Below are 18,709 nucleotides of genomic sequence, written 5' to 3' on the forward strand. Positions count from 1 at the left end.
TTTGATTTAACTGCTTTATTAGTTGATTAGGGCCTAACTTTACAAAGTCATCTTCAAATGCATTACTATTTATCTGTTTAATATCCGTGAGCTGCCTCATGCAAATAAATAATGCCCACGGTCAATGGTAATGGTCCAATGCAATCCTTTAACCCGATGTGTTCTGCTCGGACTGTGTACACTGGACAAGTTGCAACATAAAATATAGTTTGTATTAATACTACCAGTCCCAAAATTCATTATTTGTTTACTGACAAATGTTTTTTTATTTTAAGTTTTCATCCAAAAAGTGATTTTGAAAACCATGGTCGACATGTGGAAGTTTGATATGTGAGTCTTGTGGACAAGTTTCACAGGGCAGTCGTGTGCGGATCGCAGGGATTCCGGAAAATTTCAGTAACTCTTTTCAGATGTCGATGTATTTTAAAGGTATTATAGCTAATCATCGACATACACTCTACTTGCCCAAGATATTGCAAGACAAGGTTTCATATAGCAGCTGTACTTTTGTTTTGTTTTAAGCAACTGTAACCACGAAAAATACTTCTCACTTCCAAGCAATCATAACAATTAATATAAGGCTCACATAGGGTAAAGACACCGTGAAATGCAAAAAAGGAACAGTGACTCAAATTGTAGTTTGCCTCAAACAAAAAACAAGAAACAAATTTATTGATAAATCGATCAACAAATGCAAACCAGTGGTTGAAATAAATAAATTAAATTGAGCAATAAACAATGAAAATACCTTCAGACTAATGGATATTGATGGTAGAAACTGTAAATAAAGAAAATGTGGAGTGTTTCCCTTGCACTTCCAGGTTGCTATATAAACATAGTGAGTAGTTGACTTTTGCAAAACCTGTTCATTACAAAACACTTTAAACAATTTACAAACTAGGCGAGTGCTAGAAGGGTTACAGCTCGATGGCCGAAGGTTCAATAGTCTGAATGTTCGATAGTCCAAATTGACAATAAGGTCCGATAGTCCGAATTGACAATAAGGTCCGATAGTCCGAATTGACAATAAGGTTTGATCGTCGATTCGGACTATCGGACCTTATTTGGACCAGTGAACCTTCAGATCAATGAACCTTCGGACTATCGTATCAAATGTACGGGTTAATGAAACCTTATTCATTTTGGGACTAATGAACCCCCTGTTATGGGAAATTTGTGCGTTCGGACAATCAAACCTTCGGACTAACGGACCTTTGGGTGGACACCGCTAGAAGACCGTACAGAAATGTAAACAGTGGTGGATATGGGAAAACTAACTTGAATGAACATTTTAAATGGGTCTTCTACCTATTTTGCACAACCGCCTAGCCTTTATACATTATCAAACCCTCTCAGTCTGTGCTTTGGATATTTAAGTATTTGGATTGGAAAGAATAAATTTTAACTAAAATGAGCAAAATAATTGTTGGTAATTGCACAGTATAAATGTCATTCTTACATTTGGAACCATTCAGAATGCACCATCCACATCAGTCAAGAACTTTGGTGCATATTTTGATTGAATTGTCTATGACTGATCAAATAGACCTGCTTTCGTTTACACCAAACTCTTTCCAACTTGTGTCAATCTTACGACTTGAGTTGAGTCCCAGCCTTGCAACGTAACATGCAAACCCTAAGATTAACGTTTCGTGAAAACGGCTCCAGCTTTGCAAGTCTGTTCGATTTCATGTGTCACAGATTAGGAAGTATGTATCTGACGATTCATAACATCATGTGATTCGCAGCCATGTTCTTTCTCGGTTAGATTGTTGTAATGGGCTGCTTACAGAAAACCCACATGCATATTTTAAAAGAGACATCACAGTTTGCAGAACTGGGCTGCTCGTGTTATATTTAGGTTAAATCGTCGTCGTGATGCCATGCTCCTTCTAAGATCGCTTCATTGGTTACTTTTTATTTATATTTAGGTTAAATCGTCGTCGTGATGCCATGCTCCTTCTAAGATCGCTTCATTGGTTACCAATTAAACAGAGGATTGCAATTAAGATTATTTTATTTGTATGAACATTTCTTTATAAATCAGGCACCAGAGTAATTTAATGAGTGTCTAGAGTTGTATCAGTTTTTGCGTACACATCTTCACTCCAATGCAGATCCATCTCGGCTAACTTTTCCCATGACTCGCAGTAAGGCAGGAGATCAAACTTTCACAGTTTTTACAGCAGCTTAGGGGTAGGGGTGGAACGAACTTCCTTCTTAAACGAGGAGTGTTTCCCTTGCACTGTCAGGCTGCCATGTGACCCTGTGGAGAAAAGAAAGAAACACACAATGTTGACCTGAACATATGTTGATTGTGTAATACTATCCGTAGTATGATAGGCTAATACTTATTGCAAGCAAATAAGTTAACGTAAATGTCAGAAAATTGTGTTGTTAAAATCACACATGAAGATACCATTTTTCACGTCAGGTACCTCTCTGTGCAGACGTCTTACGTGAGCATGAATTAAGCCCAAAGTGGTGACGTCACCTAACAACACAATGTTTTGACCTTCACGTTCACGTGTTTGCTGGCATAACATGCAGCTCATAAAACCTACCTAATACTTACGGGCTAAAGTGAGGTTCGAGGCAACACCATCACAAATAAAGACTCTCATGTAATTTCAAATCTTATTTAAGTTTTAGTGTTTAAATTTTTTAAACATTTTGTTATTATGTTTTATTATTGTTTCTAAAAAAAACAACAATTATGTTTAATTATAAAAACCAACAACAACAAAAACAGTGAATTTGGTACTTTTTGCATTGCTTGAGACTCTACTCTCTAGATACAAAAGTTCCAACAACAATGCAAAACAAGTAACCTTGTGTAGAACTAGAACTTTAGAAGTAGGGGCTCAATTTTAATAACCTGTGTGTGTCGGTGCAACCGCCACTGACGACAGTGCTTTTTGTGGAACCATGGAGGTAGAAACTACCTCCATGGTGGAACCAGTGAGTTATATGAATAATAACACATGTTTTGTTAAGTTTTACTTCAAAACAAAACTTGTTCTTTTAAGTAAGAAGCCCCAAACCAAGTTACCGGTAACTCCATGGAGGTAGATTTTTGCAATATTATTTGTCAACGCAAATTTATGAGTAGTTTAATTAAGAAACTTAACAGCAAGCTCACCTGTTTTGATTTCATGATGCCAACACAGTATGCACCAACCATCACCACTGCCTTGAGCAAGGCTACTGATTTCATCGAATATTCGGCCGGTGCAAATCATTTGTTTACAAAAGTGTCATTGCCTTTCATCAATCAATACACGCTGTGTGCAGTGTGTGTGTGTTGGCATGATGCATATAAATGGCGGCTTCTTCTTCTTTTTCCTTGCGACCTGTCGTCGACGTGAGCAGATCTCTTGCATGTTGCATGCCTTGAGAAAACTGGCTACTTGACAGCTGCTTCTATATCTTGTTCTTCAAGTTTATCAACCAAGTCAGACCAAGTTAAGACGAAGTTATTTATTTAATATGCACGTCAAAGTTCCCGATGAAAATCCGTACTCAAAAGTACAACCATACACACACGACGTCTAGTGTGTAGGCATAATAAATACACGCTGACAGGTTTGTTGATCGTTCATTCATACATGTGACTTCCCGAACCCATCCAATACAGGGTGTACTGTTTGATAGCATATACATGTTGAATATTCATTGATTTAACGACATTGACCAATCAGATGCGTCCGTACGATTTCGGCTGAAGTGCCCATAGGCTGTGCACAAACTGATGACAACTTGTACAAGTCGTTAATGAGGAGTCAAAATCGGGGAGCCATCAGTTCGCGCGAGAGCAGTGAGTTCGCGCGAGAGCAGTGTTGTCGGGGGAGCACTATCTCAGCACGTGGGGCCGATTTAACGACTTGTCCACAAGTCTAGTCACCAACCCATGGGAAACGCAGACGAGGTTGCCCCAGGACAACATGGCAAAATGAAATCTATGAGAGGTACCTCCTCTCCAGACTTGGCACTGGGTGGTCTGTGGAGGAGGCATGCAGAAGCGGCAGTTCAACCAGTCAGGCAGCGGTTCAGAAATGAATGATGCTAACTGATGATGATGATGATGTTGATGACGAATATTTTGGTGAATTTTACGGAACGTGCCCATGCGCGCGCATACTCAAAAAACCGATTACAATGCAAGCGCAAAAAAGGAAACCCTTGTGTATAGGCCTACACCTTGCGTGACAAACACAAACAACTCCTCATTTGAAGCTACATTGAAGGTAGAAGATCATGGACAAGTATGCATCAAACCTGTCGCCCGTGGGTGGAGTGCTGTTGGGCTTCTTCATTTCTATTGCCAGTAAGTATTGTTGTTCGGTGCGTGTCATGCTACTGTTTTTCTGTTTTATTTAAATCTTAGGCCTAATCTTTGAAGAGACACATTGCCTTGGATCGGGCGAGTTGGTCTATGACAAGCGTGTGAAACCGTTTGTATAGAATACAACGAACCACAGAAGTACGCCATTTTGTGTCGTCAAGTTTTGACTTCATAAAATGGCCGACCGTGTTAGTTCGCAAAGTAAAAGGAAAACCACACAATAAGTGGCATGTTTGTGTATAGATCATTATATTCTACTTGTTGAACATCTTTCTTACCATGTAAACCTTATAAGATGCTAATACATGTAATTGGGTCTCAGAATTCGTCACTGCAATAACCTAGGTCTTTCTGAAAGCTTGTATATAAGTCACACTCAGCGCCTTGAACACTTTGTTTCGTGCGCTATAAGACTTCGATATTATGATTATTATTATTATTAATTAAAAATGCGGTAGGATATTGAGATATCGCCGTAAATCCAGCGGGCGCCTATGACTGGATACAGGAAAAATATTGGTAATACAGAGTCATGTGTACACAATCTGAAAAACGCTTCTGGTAATGTTTCGCAGATTCATTTGTTTGGGGAAAACGAATGATATGTTTTCCATTGTTCTATACTTCGAAGTAAATAATGATTAGCATAAAACCTGTCTTGATTACGAGTAATGGGGAGAGGTTGATAGTATAAAACATTGTGAGAAACAGCTCCCTCCGAGGTGACGAAGTTTTCGAGAAAGAATTAATTTTCCACGAATTTGATTTAGAGACCTCAGATTTAGAATTTGAGGTCTCGAAATCAAGCATCTGAAAGCACATAACTTCGTGTGTGACCATGGTGCGACAAAGGTATTTTTTCCCCATTAATATCTCGCAACTTCGACGCCCGATTTAATTCAAATTTTCACAGGTTTGTTATTTTATGCAAATGTTGAGATACACCAGCTGTGAAGACTAGTCTTTGACACTTACAAATAGTGTCCAGTGTCTTTAAATATTCTATCGAAATTACCAAACGTACCTTCTCTTTGAAAACTAGCTCATTACATTGGGAAAAACAACGCGTAAGCTTTCTTAGCAACAACTATTAATTTTCATCAGATGTAATGAAAGGACAGACGCAGATAGTTAAGAAAGTAATGGGTGAATAACAAAGGTAGAGTCTATGGGTTTTGAGATCAACATCATGCCTGTGTTGCCAGGTACATGTATATGTTTTTCTTAAGATAATTGTCTTAAGAGCATCTGTTCCTGGTAGTGGGACGGGAAACCATGGTCTCTATTAACCGGAGTCGGACACTTCGTACCTTTGCCACTTCGTACCTTCGGGACACTTCGTACCGTACCCAAATTGGTCACTTCGTACCGTGGGCGGGGTACGAAGTGACCATCAGATAAGTCACTTCGTACCGTCAGCCGAGTCACTTCGTACCTTCAGTAAAATTATAAAAGTATATAACTGACTACCTCATGAATTGTTATTAATGTCTAAAATGTGAAAGTCCTTGTCAGTGTGAAGTTTAAAATATCATCATTTAATTTTGTAACATTCGTGCGGATCAGCCATTCGTTCCAGTCAGCCATAGAGGGCGCCGCTCCGCTGGAAGTTTTTGAGGCCCGGTGTACATTACGTCATCCGATGTTTCCGGATATATAGGAAAAGATGGAATACCAGTTTTTAAGTTAAAAGTATTTATTTTTAAAACGTGTTTTACTGTGATTTTTATTATGATTTATTTATTTGATATGGACTGTAAAGTGAAGTTCATTAAAAATAATGATTACTGTTAAAAATATTTCACAGCTACATGTGGAAACACGTAATATTATTATTAAGTAATTAATGCACAGCGACCTCAATCGGTGCAATAAGTCTATTGGCGACACTAGCAATGTGACCCTTTTCAGTTGATGCAGAAATTCAGAAACTATGCAGAAATCCTGAAGGTACGAAGTGTCTCGTCTGAAGGTACGAAGTGTCTCGTGAGAAGGTACGAAGTGTCTCACGGGAAGGTACGAAGTGTCTCAAGGGAAAGTACGAAGTGTCAAAGGTACGAAGTGTCCAAAGACACTTCGTACCTTCAAAAGGTACGAAGTGTCCAGGGTACGAAGTGGCAAAGGTACGAAGTGTCCTGACACCTATTAGTGTCTCGTGAAAAGGTACGAAGTGTCTCACGGGAAGGTACGAAGTGTCTCAAGGGAAAGTACGAAGTGTCCAAGGTACGAAGTGTCCAAAGACACTTCGTACCTTCAAAAGGTACGAAGTGTCCAGGGTACGAAGTGGCAAAGGTACGAAGTGTCCTGACACCTATTAACCACATGATTAATACAGTTCAGGTTCGTGGGTCTTTTGTCCAGCAGCTTCCCCTTTCAGATCTGTCTCTCAGAAAACTCTGCTGAACAATGGTTACCTTGCATAAGTGCATTGGGGAATGCCCGACGCGTGTGGTGCTCAGCTACTGCTTTCTGTCCTTGTTCGTTAGCTGTCGTATGCGACAGTCATGTGTCATTGATGAGGGACAACACTAAGAGATGGCATATTGTTGGTAGGGTTACAAGTTGACCTACATGTACATATAGCCTTTGATGGCAAGTGATGAATATTGTTCGGTCCAATGATTTGTTGCTAGGGTTTATGTGGGGCAAACTAAATGTATATGGGTCTTATGGGATTTGAGGCATTGTGAGAGTAAATGGTCTCTGACAATTTGCCAAAGGATATCCAGTGCCTTTAACACAATTTGGATAACACTTTTTTTTGTTTACAAATAAATATTATTCTCTAATTACAAAGGGCGACAACCCCTTATTACAGAATCGGGCACATAAAATTCAACATTGGAACCAAAGTATTCAAGGAAGTCTAGGAGGGGCTTAAGTCCGATTTCACGAAACGCTATATGATTAATCCTTACTCGAGTTAGGACGGGTTATGGGTTCAATCCGTCCTACGTATTTGGATAAACTGAACCCGTCCTAAGTCCCAAGATTAATCCTAAGTTAGGAAAAGTTTGGTGAAATCGACTGGTGATGGAGTATTAAATATGGACCTTATAATTTTAGTCTCTATCTAAAAAAGACCAATGACTTTATATGCATTGACGTCATACAGCCGCCATCTTAGATGTAAACCGATGATGACAGTGGGAAATCGCACATTAGGCCCCTTATATTTCCGCCACAGTCAAGAGCAGCGCGTACATCAACGATGGTGGAAAATGACGTCATGTGTAATCCATCTACCACAGCACACAGGATTGGCCAACGAACTAAGTCATTTTGACCACTAGGCGAGGTCGCCCTAGACTCAAAATGACGCCATATTTATAAGGTAAAGTAGTTGCCTAGCGTTTCGACCATCTATATGTAGCAGAGTCTTTCTTGAAGGCTGTATACTGTGCAGCCTCCGAGAAAGACTGTGCCTAGAGTCGAAACGTCATGACGCGCCAGGCCTGTTGGCTGTTGGCATGACGCGCCAGGTCAACTACTAAAATTGTATACCCTTTGATGGCGTTCGTCCAAACAAGTGTCATTGAATGTTATGAACGAGTTCGAACTAATTGGCTGGCATAACCAAAATTAGTCATCCAATCAATCAATAGATCGATCGTATTTAACTTTACTAGAAATTTACCTTCCAGATATCTGTGGAAATAATTATTGGTTCGAAACACAATGGCGCTCGAACGAGGTAAAGGTGTGTGGAATCAGACTTTAAGGTCTTATGCATAAATGAAAGCTCCATCAGGCTGACTGTTAGCATAGTAACCCATTTAGCTAATTCTATGCCCGAATTCAAACGACCTCTAGCGGTTCATTACAGTCTTCTTCATTCACTAATGAGGATGGTTGTTGCTACGCACTAATTAACCGCGTTCGCCATTGTTCGCGTACTATTTTTAACTCGTTTTTACTGTGTGGAAAACAATATTGTGCTGCTGACAACCGAAAACTTCCCGTGATTATGGTTTGATTTAATGCCATTCAACCTTAGTTACGGATAGGCAAATACAAATTGTAACTAGAATAGAATATGCATATAATGAAATATTGACAAACTCCTAAGGAAACAATAATATGAAAATTCGAACTTAAAGGGTGTATGTACTTTTTGTAGAACAAAAAAAACAATGTCCAAAGATTTACACTAAACTTACATAGTTTGAAGATATTAAATGATAGTAGAAAGCTTCCCTGAAAATATTACGTGCTGAGGTGCTGTAGTTTTGGGGTAATGAGTAAAACGATGTCATGAAAATAATGTTGAAAAGCATTTACAAACGTATTTTCGTTACATTGTTTTACTCATTTAAAAAACTACAGCACCTCAGTAAATAATATTTAAAGGGAAGCTTTCCACTATCATTATCTTCAAACAATGTAAGTTTAATGTAAATCTATGGACATTTTGAAAAAGTACCCAAATCCTTTAATGCACTATTGGTAATAACTCAAAATACTTGTTAGCAGAAAATGGAGCACTGGGGAGCTGTTGATAGTATAAACATTGTGAGAAACGACTCCCATTTAACTTGTGTTCTAATTCTCTATAATTGTCAAGTTTGATATTTAATGCACATGTTGAGACTGGTCTTTGACAGTTACTTGAAGTGTACAGTGTCTTTATAATACAATTAGATGACTAGGGTGACGATTGGAGATGTACAAGAAACTATGAAGGTTTAAGTTGGTTAATTTCAACACGCCACGTATACAGTAACACACACGGGGAAGCCGCAAGATCATTAATCGGTGCATTGCCGACTATACCATAGAGCAAGGACCTTGCTATATGAATACACAAAGTAAAGATATTTATACATTAGGAAAGTTTCAAGCTCACAGTTATAAACAAGATAATGTTACTTACGGACAATGTTATAGGAGCAGAACTAAAATAAAACTCGAACTGAACTCAACGGACACAGGAACAGAAATCACCCTACGGTCCTCGCTACATGAATCTGCTAAGCAGCCAACGCCCACTACGTTGGTACCCGGTGCTTATTGGACATTCCTAAGGCACTCAATACAAAGTAAATACCGGAAATGCCATCATTGTATAAATAAAGGGGAAGGCGGGCGCGGGATAATACTGGGAATACCTTAGGATAATACAATACAATACAACAAAAACACTTATCGATGTAGATAACGCTATCCTACCACCCCCCTCCTCTCTGACCGTCCGTCACGTAGCGACGTAGTTTGTATTTTTTTTTTCAATAAAATTGGCTCAATTTAAACTTGAACACTATAAACCATGTGCCCGCAATGGTAATGATAGCTACTGGTTTGTGTATTTACACATGTACCCGGAGTCTAAAATGTATGTGTCTTCTTATGATTCCTAATAATTTGTATTTTTATCTATCTATCCCCCTCCGTTTCCTAGTAATTATTTCCTGCGTCGGGAATGGAGCTGTACTGATCACCTCACTGCGCAAGCGCAAGAATCTAAAGCCGATTGACCTGTTGACGGTGAACTTGGCTGTGTGTGATTTATTGGTGTGTCTGATTGGCTACCCATTACCAGTAGTGTCTGGCTTTGGCAATAGGGTAAGATTAACACTCTCAAGATTAGGTCCCTATTTCATAGAGCTGCTTAAGCAGAAAAAGTTGCTTATTAGCTCAACAACATTTTGCTGTTACCAAAATAAGTTTGCCAGCCAATCTACTTTGTCACGTGTTTTTCTTTTTCTTCCAACCCTCGATATGGTTACACTTTTCGGATTGGAGAAAATCAAGATTGACACGCATGGTATTGGACAGGTGTAGTTCTTTTGTCACCCTCCTTTTTTTGTGAGCTAAAATAGCCGACACGAACAAGCAAGCCATCTTAACATCGTAACGCAATACTTCGTGTGAAACAGTGGACAAAATCAATCAAACTACCAATATGCCATGTTGTGAGAAACGGCTCCCTCTGAAGTGATGTAGTTTTCGAGAAAGAAGTGATTTTCCACGAATTTGATTTCGAGACCTCAGGTTTAGAATTTTGGGTCTCGAAATTAAGCATCCGAAAGCACACAATTTCGCGTGACTAGGGTTTTCTTTCTTTCATTATTATCTTGCAACTTCGACGACCGATTGAGCTCAAATTTCCACACGTTTGTTATTTTATGCATATGTTGAGATGCACCAAATGAGAAGAATCGTCTTTGACAATTACGTGTCCACTGTCTTTAAATTTCCGTTTGATGGAGGTACAAAAACGCAAATATGCAGCGAGTAATCCTTGTGAAAGCTAAATATTTTTTTCAACTAAGGTAGTCTTATGATGCATAATCATTGTTGGCCTCGCATTTCAGGAGGTGAGCATAAACAGACGTATAGCCTTGGGAGTGTTGGAGACAATGTGCAACTGCATGTAATTATAATAATATCGAAGCCTTATCTAGCGCACGTAAAGGTACTCAAGGCGCTCATATACATTTTTACAGAAGGGTTATTGAAGTTATGAATTATGAAACCCAATATTATGTAGCACCTTATAAGGGTTTACAAGGTGCTACGGCGCACTCAGCAACCACAGTCAGGAACACCGGGGCGAACCCCTTCTCTTTTCGATAAGTGCATGCCTCTCGGCTATTTAACGTGCGATACACAACACATGGGACCAACGGCTTTACGTCCCACCCGAAGGACGAAGCAATTGTTAAATGTCTTGCTTAAGGATGCAATAACGACTGTGACTCGAACCCACACTCTGCTGATCAGAAACACCAGAGTTTGAATTCGGTGCACTTAACCGCTCGGCCGGCCATAAACACAGTTTTAAAAACACTATTCCTGGTGACTTGTCGTGGCCTAGAACAATCAACCCCATCTGTACATGGTTCTATATCAATCGAATATGAGTATAGGGTAGATGGCCTTAACTTTTAATCCAAACCGGACCTTCTTCGAATATTATTATCTGTTATTGCTGCCTCCTTCCGATAAAGCCGTTAGTCCCGTGAGTTATGTAATGTACGTAAAATAGCCCGGTGCACTTAGCGTGCCTCACCCAAGTGTTCCGGTGTCGCATGAAATTATGTCGTCTGCAATACTTTCCGGAGGACATTATTGCATAATGCAATTGTGTCCGCCCGGACACATTTGCATATACAGTTGTGTCCGCCCTCGTGCAAAACCGTCCTTACAGTAAATTAAACGCCCTTTGTCGACGGAACGTGGACGCCATTTCTTTTACAAGCTAAGTGCATGTCATGAATGACAAGGGAAATGTTCGGCCGTTGGGTATTCGCTGCAATAATAAAATACGTGAATATTCATGCTGCATTACGTAGGTTCAGTGCATGCACGCTCGCTTACGCGCGCACATACATGTGTACAGTCATGTACATGTCCGCCGGACGGTTTTTGCATAGGCCCGGACACGAGTGCATATGCCAAAGTGTCCGGAGCGGACAGTATTGCATGGCGGACACAATTGCATCTGACACCGGCAGCATTTTGCGCCATAGCACCTAAGTAAGCCATTTCATTGTGCTGTTGATATAAAGGAATACGTCTCATACTCCAATGCATTTACCAAAGTTAGCTCCACATACCTTGCAGGAAAGAATACTAAGCGCTTTGATGTGTCCCTTCTAAAGGGGTGTGAAAGAAGTAAGAACCGCGTATTGTTATTGTTACTTGTAAAACTATTTCTGTGACGTCACTCGAGTGCACTCTATTGATACAAGTACATGTAGTGGGTGTTTTTTAACGCAAAGAATTCCTATATATTCTTTGCAAAAATGTGACCAGCCGTCGTTTTGACAAAGTACACAAATGAGTACAATTAAATTGAATTGGTTACTTAATCAATGATGGGGGAATAGCTTAGGTCAGAGATTTATCATAGACTCTAAAGTGTAGATTCGTGACCACAATGTACTTGCCTTCGGCTCACGAATCTATACACATTCTTATTAGGCGTAATTGCATCTTGCTCAGTGTGCTGTGTTTCTGTGTTCGCAGTGGTCGTTTGGAGATGCTGGATGTACTTGGTACGGTTTTTGTGGTTTCTTTTTCCCGCTGAATTCCATGATGACGCAGATGGCAATGTCTATATGTCGATACCTCAAGCTCTGCAGAAAGCAATTCGGTAATTATGAAGTAAATAATAATATCATTAAAGGCAGTGGACACTATGGGAGACTTTTGAACACTTTGTGGCAGCAGACTTACCAAGGTAAATTTCCATCAAATCCTATTAAATTTCCATCGTTAATATAGTTCTGAGCCGATTACCGAGAACAATGAATTTTACCTGGTAAGTCTGCTGCCACAAAGCGTCCCAAAAGTCTCCCATTGGGAACGGCTCTTTACCAAGTACGGTTTTATGCTATAACTATTTTGAGTAATATTACCCAAAGTGTCCAGTGACTAAATCCGGTGTTCGGTGATCGTCTCTCAAAAGTCGAACTTGTCCCGCTTTTGACTCAACCTCAAGCAGCAAAATACATACAAATATTTAAAATATAAAAAATATATATATATTATAACAAAATTATGGAAGACAGATTTCTCAACCTGCCCTGTGCAATTAAAGGTTATAATCGCAGTTTCCGGCGATATGATCAAATTACGTTAAAGAAAAATGCATATGTAAAGGCTTATAAATTAGAAAAACAAAATTTCCATCCCAAATTAATTTATTTCCTCAAAAACGGATAAGTTTTTGCGGGTTTTTTTGCCAATCACTTCCGTTTGAGACTATTGCTAAAAACTACCAGGGACATCCAACATTTGAAGTAAAAATGCACATACGACCTAAATATAGTCCTGACCCGAAGATATGCGCTATAGCTTTTTTGATTAAATACAATGTTCAAACTTTCATCTCTTTTTTTCTTCTTCGTATATATATACATAGTGTCATTGATTTTGAACTTCTGGTGATTGAAGCTTGCAATGGTGATGACACACACCGCAAGAATAGAGAATCACACTGGATTCACCAACTCAAGACAGTCAAACCCTTTGGACTTAACATAAACACTGGTGTTAAATAACTTCTCATTACCCTCCACTTCACTTCTGCCTAAGAACTTATATGTTGTATATATTCTGTACATAAAGTATAAATTAATCCAGTTTAAAGTTGTTTTTATAAATTCATCACTGTAACTATAAAATCATCATACCTTTGATCTTGCTATTCTTATTAATTGACCATTTTTAGTTGCATCTTGATGCAACTTGCTCTCTAATCCTACCCTTTCATGGTCCAGTAACCCATCCTTTCATTCTAAACATCCTTTGTCCTCGCCACTTCACTCCTGTTGGTTCATAGCCACCAATATTGTCTCTGAAATAGAAACTTTGATTGGCTGTTATTTTCCCGCTTCTTTCTGGATCCTTTCCTTAATCCCTTTCCCCCTCTCTTTTTCTATCAATGGATATGTATTTGTTTGTACTTGTTTTATGCCTCTGAAGAAGGTCCGGATTGGATCGAAAGCTAAGGCCATCTACCCTATTCATTATATATACACTATATATTTTTGCGCAGATGACCGACTGCTTGGGGAACAGATGCCAAAGATAATCGTCTCGTTATGGGTTTATACGTTACTATGGACAGTTCCTCCTCTGATTGGCTGGAACAGGTTTGTTTATAACTAAATGTTCAAAAACATGTTGTTTTTTTACATTCAGATAATAATATAGTCGTTTAATGTTTGATTGAAAAATAACCTCTTTGTCAAAAATTATGTCACTTTAGAGGGAGCCGTTACTCCCAAGGTTTTTTATTATGACTATCAACAGCTCTTCATTGCTAGTTGCCAAAGTAAATTCTATGCTCTTACAACTATTTTGATGATTACCAATAGTGCCCACTGCCTTTAAAGGCACTGGGCACTATTGGTAAATTACTCATATAATTTTGTTTAGCATACAAACTACCTTGTTAGCGATCAATTGAGAGTTGTTGCTTGTATAACACATTGTGGGAGAAACGGCTCCCTCTGAAGTAACGTAGTTTTCGACAAAGAAGAAATAATTTGATTTCGAGACCTCACAATTAGATTTTGAGGTCAACTTTGTGTGACAAGGGTGGTTTTTTTTCTCCATTATCATCTCGCAAATTAAACTGTGCTTGAGATGCACAAAGTGAGAAGACTGGTCATTGATAATTACCAAAAATGTCCAGTGTCTTTAAGCAGCTCTTGGGGCCCTTCCTGGAAACAGATTATGATAAGTGCTTTGAGAGGCATAGACAAAAGCGCTATACACTGTATATTTAAATGGTGATGTTGTAGGGCTTTTGACGGTCACTGTATACTTAGAGAATCAATGTGTGGCGAAGAGGTTTTCAACTAGTGGTTAAAACCCAACGAGGCCCGGCCTGGTTCTTGATAATTTTACCGAGACGAAGTCGACGGTAAATTAGCATTAACCAGGCCTCGGCGGGTTTAAACCACTAAAGTTGAAAACCGACTCAACACACTTTGATTCCCATTCATAAATACATTTACGGTAAAAAAAAACATCAACACTTTTGGTCAAGAAGTAAGATAAATGCAAAAAATATAATTGTTCAATTATTTCTTTCAACACAACACCACTCCAGCTATGAAATGGTAAGGCCCTCGGGTAAACAACTCCTTATAACATGTATAAGGCAGATTATAGAACATAGTACCTAGATCGGCCGCGCGTACATACGCGCCATAAACCGTATACAAACATTTCTATTTCCGATAGGAATGAAGAAACTGTCTTATAAGCACAGGTGCTAGCTCGCGTGTCACGCCCATGTTTCAACACTTGTTACTTATATCATCGGTTCAACCCCCCCCCACGTAATGCCCTCTCGACCAACCAGAATGGATAAACCGACTTTTAGCTATTTATGAATGTGTGTTTGTTCCCTTTGCTGTCTTAGCTACGTCCCCGAGAGGTTTAAATTGTCGTGTACTGTCGATTGGGCAAGCCAGGATCGAGTGGACAGGAGTTACATCATTTGCATATTCGTGTTCTGTTACCTGGTACCACTGGCCGGACTTTTAGGTAGTTACATCGCCATTGCGAGAAAGATATTCAACCATCGAAGCTTGATCCTGAAACAACACACATCTCATTTTACCCATTTTTGGACGGAGGTTCGCTTAATCAAGGTGATTTTATTAGCTTTAGGGCCCATTTATGATCGAAATGAGCTTTTATTAAAAAGAAAAATTCAATTTTTACAATTTGCTCTCATTTGCAATGTTGATTTCATATTTTGTTCAAAGCTAATTACCTTTCCAGACGTTAATTGTAGAGATATAATTTGACAACACAACCAAATAAATATTAATTATTGTGAAACCACAATCTTTTCACTAAGCTTGGAAGCAGTGGGTTTTTTAAGTGGAGATTCCGAGTCCAGGATTCAAAGTGCTGTAAGGACCATACAATTGGTAGCAGGCCTGTCTGATGATAGATTTCGAAGGGTTTTAGCAGGTTTTGCAAGGCAGAGGACACTATTGATAATTACTCAAATACTTATTAGCATAAAACCTCACTTGGTAACGAGTAATGGGGTGAGGTTGATAGTTGAAACATTGTGAGAAACGGCTCCCTCTGAAGTGACGTATAGTTTTCGAGACAGAAGTTGTTTCCGCGAATTTGATTTTGAGACCTCAAGTTTTGAATTTGAGGTTTCAAAATCAAGCATCTGAAAGCACACGACTTCGTGTGACAAGGGTGTTTTTTCTGACATAGTTATCACGCAACTCCGATGACGAATCGAGCTTAAAATATCAGACTCACAGGTTTGTTATTTTATGCATATGTTGAGATACACCTAGTGAGCAGACTGGTCTCAGACAATTACCTAAGTGTCCAATGTCTTTAAAACCGATAGAATAGTAAAGTTGTGGACTAAAATGTGTTTTCGGTCTACTAACTGCAGAGAACTAATCTGAAAGCACTAACACATCTGAGGCCCTACTATATTTCATTTCAATCATTTCATTTTATTGACTTCACATGTAAAAAACACAAAGTAAAACAAAAATAACGATAAAGAAAACATACATAGTACGGGAGAGAAGAGGAAAAAAGAAACACCACTCTTAACTTTTTTTACATAAAAGTATCAAGTGAATCTCCTGATGCCACAATTTAAAAAAAAAACAAGCCATAAAAATGGCATTATGGACATGAATTACACATGGCAAACAGTATTAAAAAAAAACATGAGATCGTGCAAGTGACTAAAACTATAAAAGCGTTACGTGCATCATAAAAAACACAAACTTGGTTGAAGAGAAATTCTGGTATTTACAAAGTAAAAAGCACTATAAATATTATTTGGATGCACTGAAATGCTTCAAACATAATTTTGTTTATTCAACTTCTCTTCTTTTTCCCCTTCACTTTGATTTTAACTCATTTCAGTCTTCACTGGCCGTCACTGTAGCTTTTACAATAGCATGGACTCCATACGCCGTGGTATCTTTTTTAGCAATGATGATGGACGTGTCATATATTCCCCACTCAGTCTACGCCATTCCCACCGTCATGGCCAAATCGGCAGCTTGCTACAACCCCGTAATCTACGTTATGTTCAACAAGAAGTTCAAAGAAGAGTTGCAACGATTGTGCTGTTGTTGTGGCTGCATGTGCTTCAAGGTTTCTATAAATATAAACACCCACAAAAACATCGCTAAGTTTGGAGAAGTCGGGTGTGTTACATGGACAAACCCCTTTTCCCGCCAGTTTGTCCACTTGCCACATTCCCCCGCTATTGGGGACCAGCGACGGTTGTTTATATCCTCTAAAAAGAACAGGCAAAGCTTGGAACCCCGTCATCCTTTGGGGATGGTTATCCACGAGACGAACTGCGACCCGATGATGGTCGTAGCAGAGGAGGACGTCCCGGGGCCCTCTACCGGCAATACTGTTGTACACCCGTTCAGTAACCCCACAGGCTCTACCGCTCTGCCTCTTGTATTAAGTCTACCGCATGTACCGGTGCCGTACATTGAAGCCACCATTCAGGAATTCACGTCAACATCCAGGCAGCGCGAAAGTGTGGCTGGTTCAGCAAGTCGTGTATCTGTTGCAGTTGTCTATGCAGAGTCACAAATGTGATCAGCTTTCTGTAGACCCCTTTACAGATAGGAAAAAACAATGTATTCTGGGATAGGATGCGATGTTTTGGGATGTTCGTCACGCATAAAACGTGCATAGCTTACTCCCAAAAAGCATCATAATCTGTAAAGGGGTCTCTGGTGGCTGATCTCCGCCAACATGGAAACGTTGTAGCATCCGCTCAATTCGAGTTGCGTGCATAGAACAATGAGCGTTTTTTCATAGAAAAATTAAGTTTTCTAAAAGTTGTGTTTCTTTCCCAGTATGGGGGTGCCCGGTTTTCAATCGGGTAACCTTTCCTAAAGTATAACATAACCAAAAAAATAAAGTACCCTTTCTGTACTTTTGTCGGAAAAACCATAATAACCCAGCACAATCCATCATCTTTTGCGTTGGGGAAGAGCAAAATAGCGAGTTTCAATTGCACGTCGGCGATCCTCGCAAGCCCTCACTCGATCCATTGTGGTCAGGCTGCTTTGGGGTGAGCGGCTTATGAATATTCAGATTGTTAGCTTTCTTCTGGTATAAAACTTTTTCTGATTGGTTGTATATTGTTGTCGGAACAAAGGAAACATAAACGCTTGACCAATAACCTTCAGCGTCTGAATTGACATTTTGACCCGGAGGCCCCGGATGCACGCGCACTGTAACATGTTACAATGACATCGTTCTCGCTAAATCGGCGTATTTTATAACAAAACCCAATGATTACACATCTTTTTTAATTATTGGTAAGGTACAACTTCATTTTGTCTAATACCACTGAAGTTTTGGGTTTGATTCAATGAGTAATTTTAAATACAGAGCAATTTTAATGGTTTTTTTTTACTGGATCGTACCATTAAAGTGGCAGGGTAGAAAGATGCATTTTTCAACCGGGCCAAATTTCATGTATCTTGTCGCGTTCTGCCAGGAGTGTTCGTGTTGTTAATCGAGAATCTAATGCTTTCTGTTTCACTAAATGATCATTAAAAGGGCCAAAATATATGAGTTAAGATCACTATTTTTCTTCATTGATCGCAAATCGTCTACAAGAACGCGCTAAAACCATCATACAACCAGTTTGATCAAAACAATCAGCTTTGTATTTTTTTATTAACTTATAATGTGACCATTTGAATATTTATCGTGTGGTTTATAGTTTCATTCAGTAAGTAAGTCTATAAGTACTTGTTCTGCACATCAAAAAACAATGTTCGTCTCCGTAGTATGGTAGGTACTGTGCCTATCCCCCTCATTGTGTCTAAGTTAATGTACCCATTCAAATAATGGAACTACCCGCGCAAA

At 39.2% G+C, this 18,709-nt stretch overlaps 1 protein-coding gene and 1 long non-coding RNA gene across 2 annotated transcripts; one reads left to right on the forward strand and one right to left on the reverse strand.

Annotated features, from left to right (window-relative positions):
- Positions 1-1,691: 1,691 nt before the first annotated feature.
- On the reverse strand, positions 1,692-3,643 carry LOC117297449. The gene is made up of 2 exons (XR_004519887.1): positions 3,143-3,643; positions 1,692-2,266 (listed from the first exon to the last, which is right to left on the reverse strand). It is a non-coding gene; the product is annotated as an uncharacterized LOC117297449 (long non-coding RNA).
- A 614-nt stretch (positions 3,644-4,257) lies between these two features.
- On the forward strand, positions 4,258-17,548 carry LOC117297679 (opsin-5-like). The gene is made up of 6 exons (XM_033780827.1): positions 4,258-4,327; positions 9,744-9,907; positions 12,317-12,443; positions 13,851-13,947; positions 15,228-15,459; positions 16,727-17,548. The coding sequence occupies exons 1-6, from the start codon at positions 4,258-4,260 to the stop codon at positions 17,420-17,422; spliced, it is 1,386 nt and encodes a 461-aa protein (XP_033636718.1). The 3' UTR covers positions 17,423-17,548.
- Positions 17,549-18,709: the final 1,161 nt, after the last annotated feature.

The sequence above is a fragment of the Asterias rubens genome, chromosome 12 (assembly GCF_902459465.1).
Source record: "Asterias rubens chromosome 12, eAstRub1.3, whole genome shotgun sequence".
Lineage (NCBI taxonomy): Eukaryota > Metazoa > Echinodermata > Asteroidea > Forcipulatida > Asteriidae > Asterias > Asterias rubens.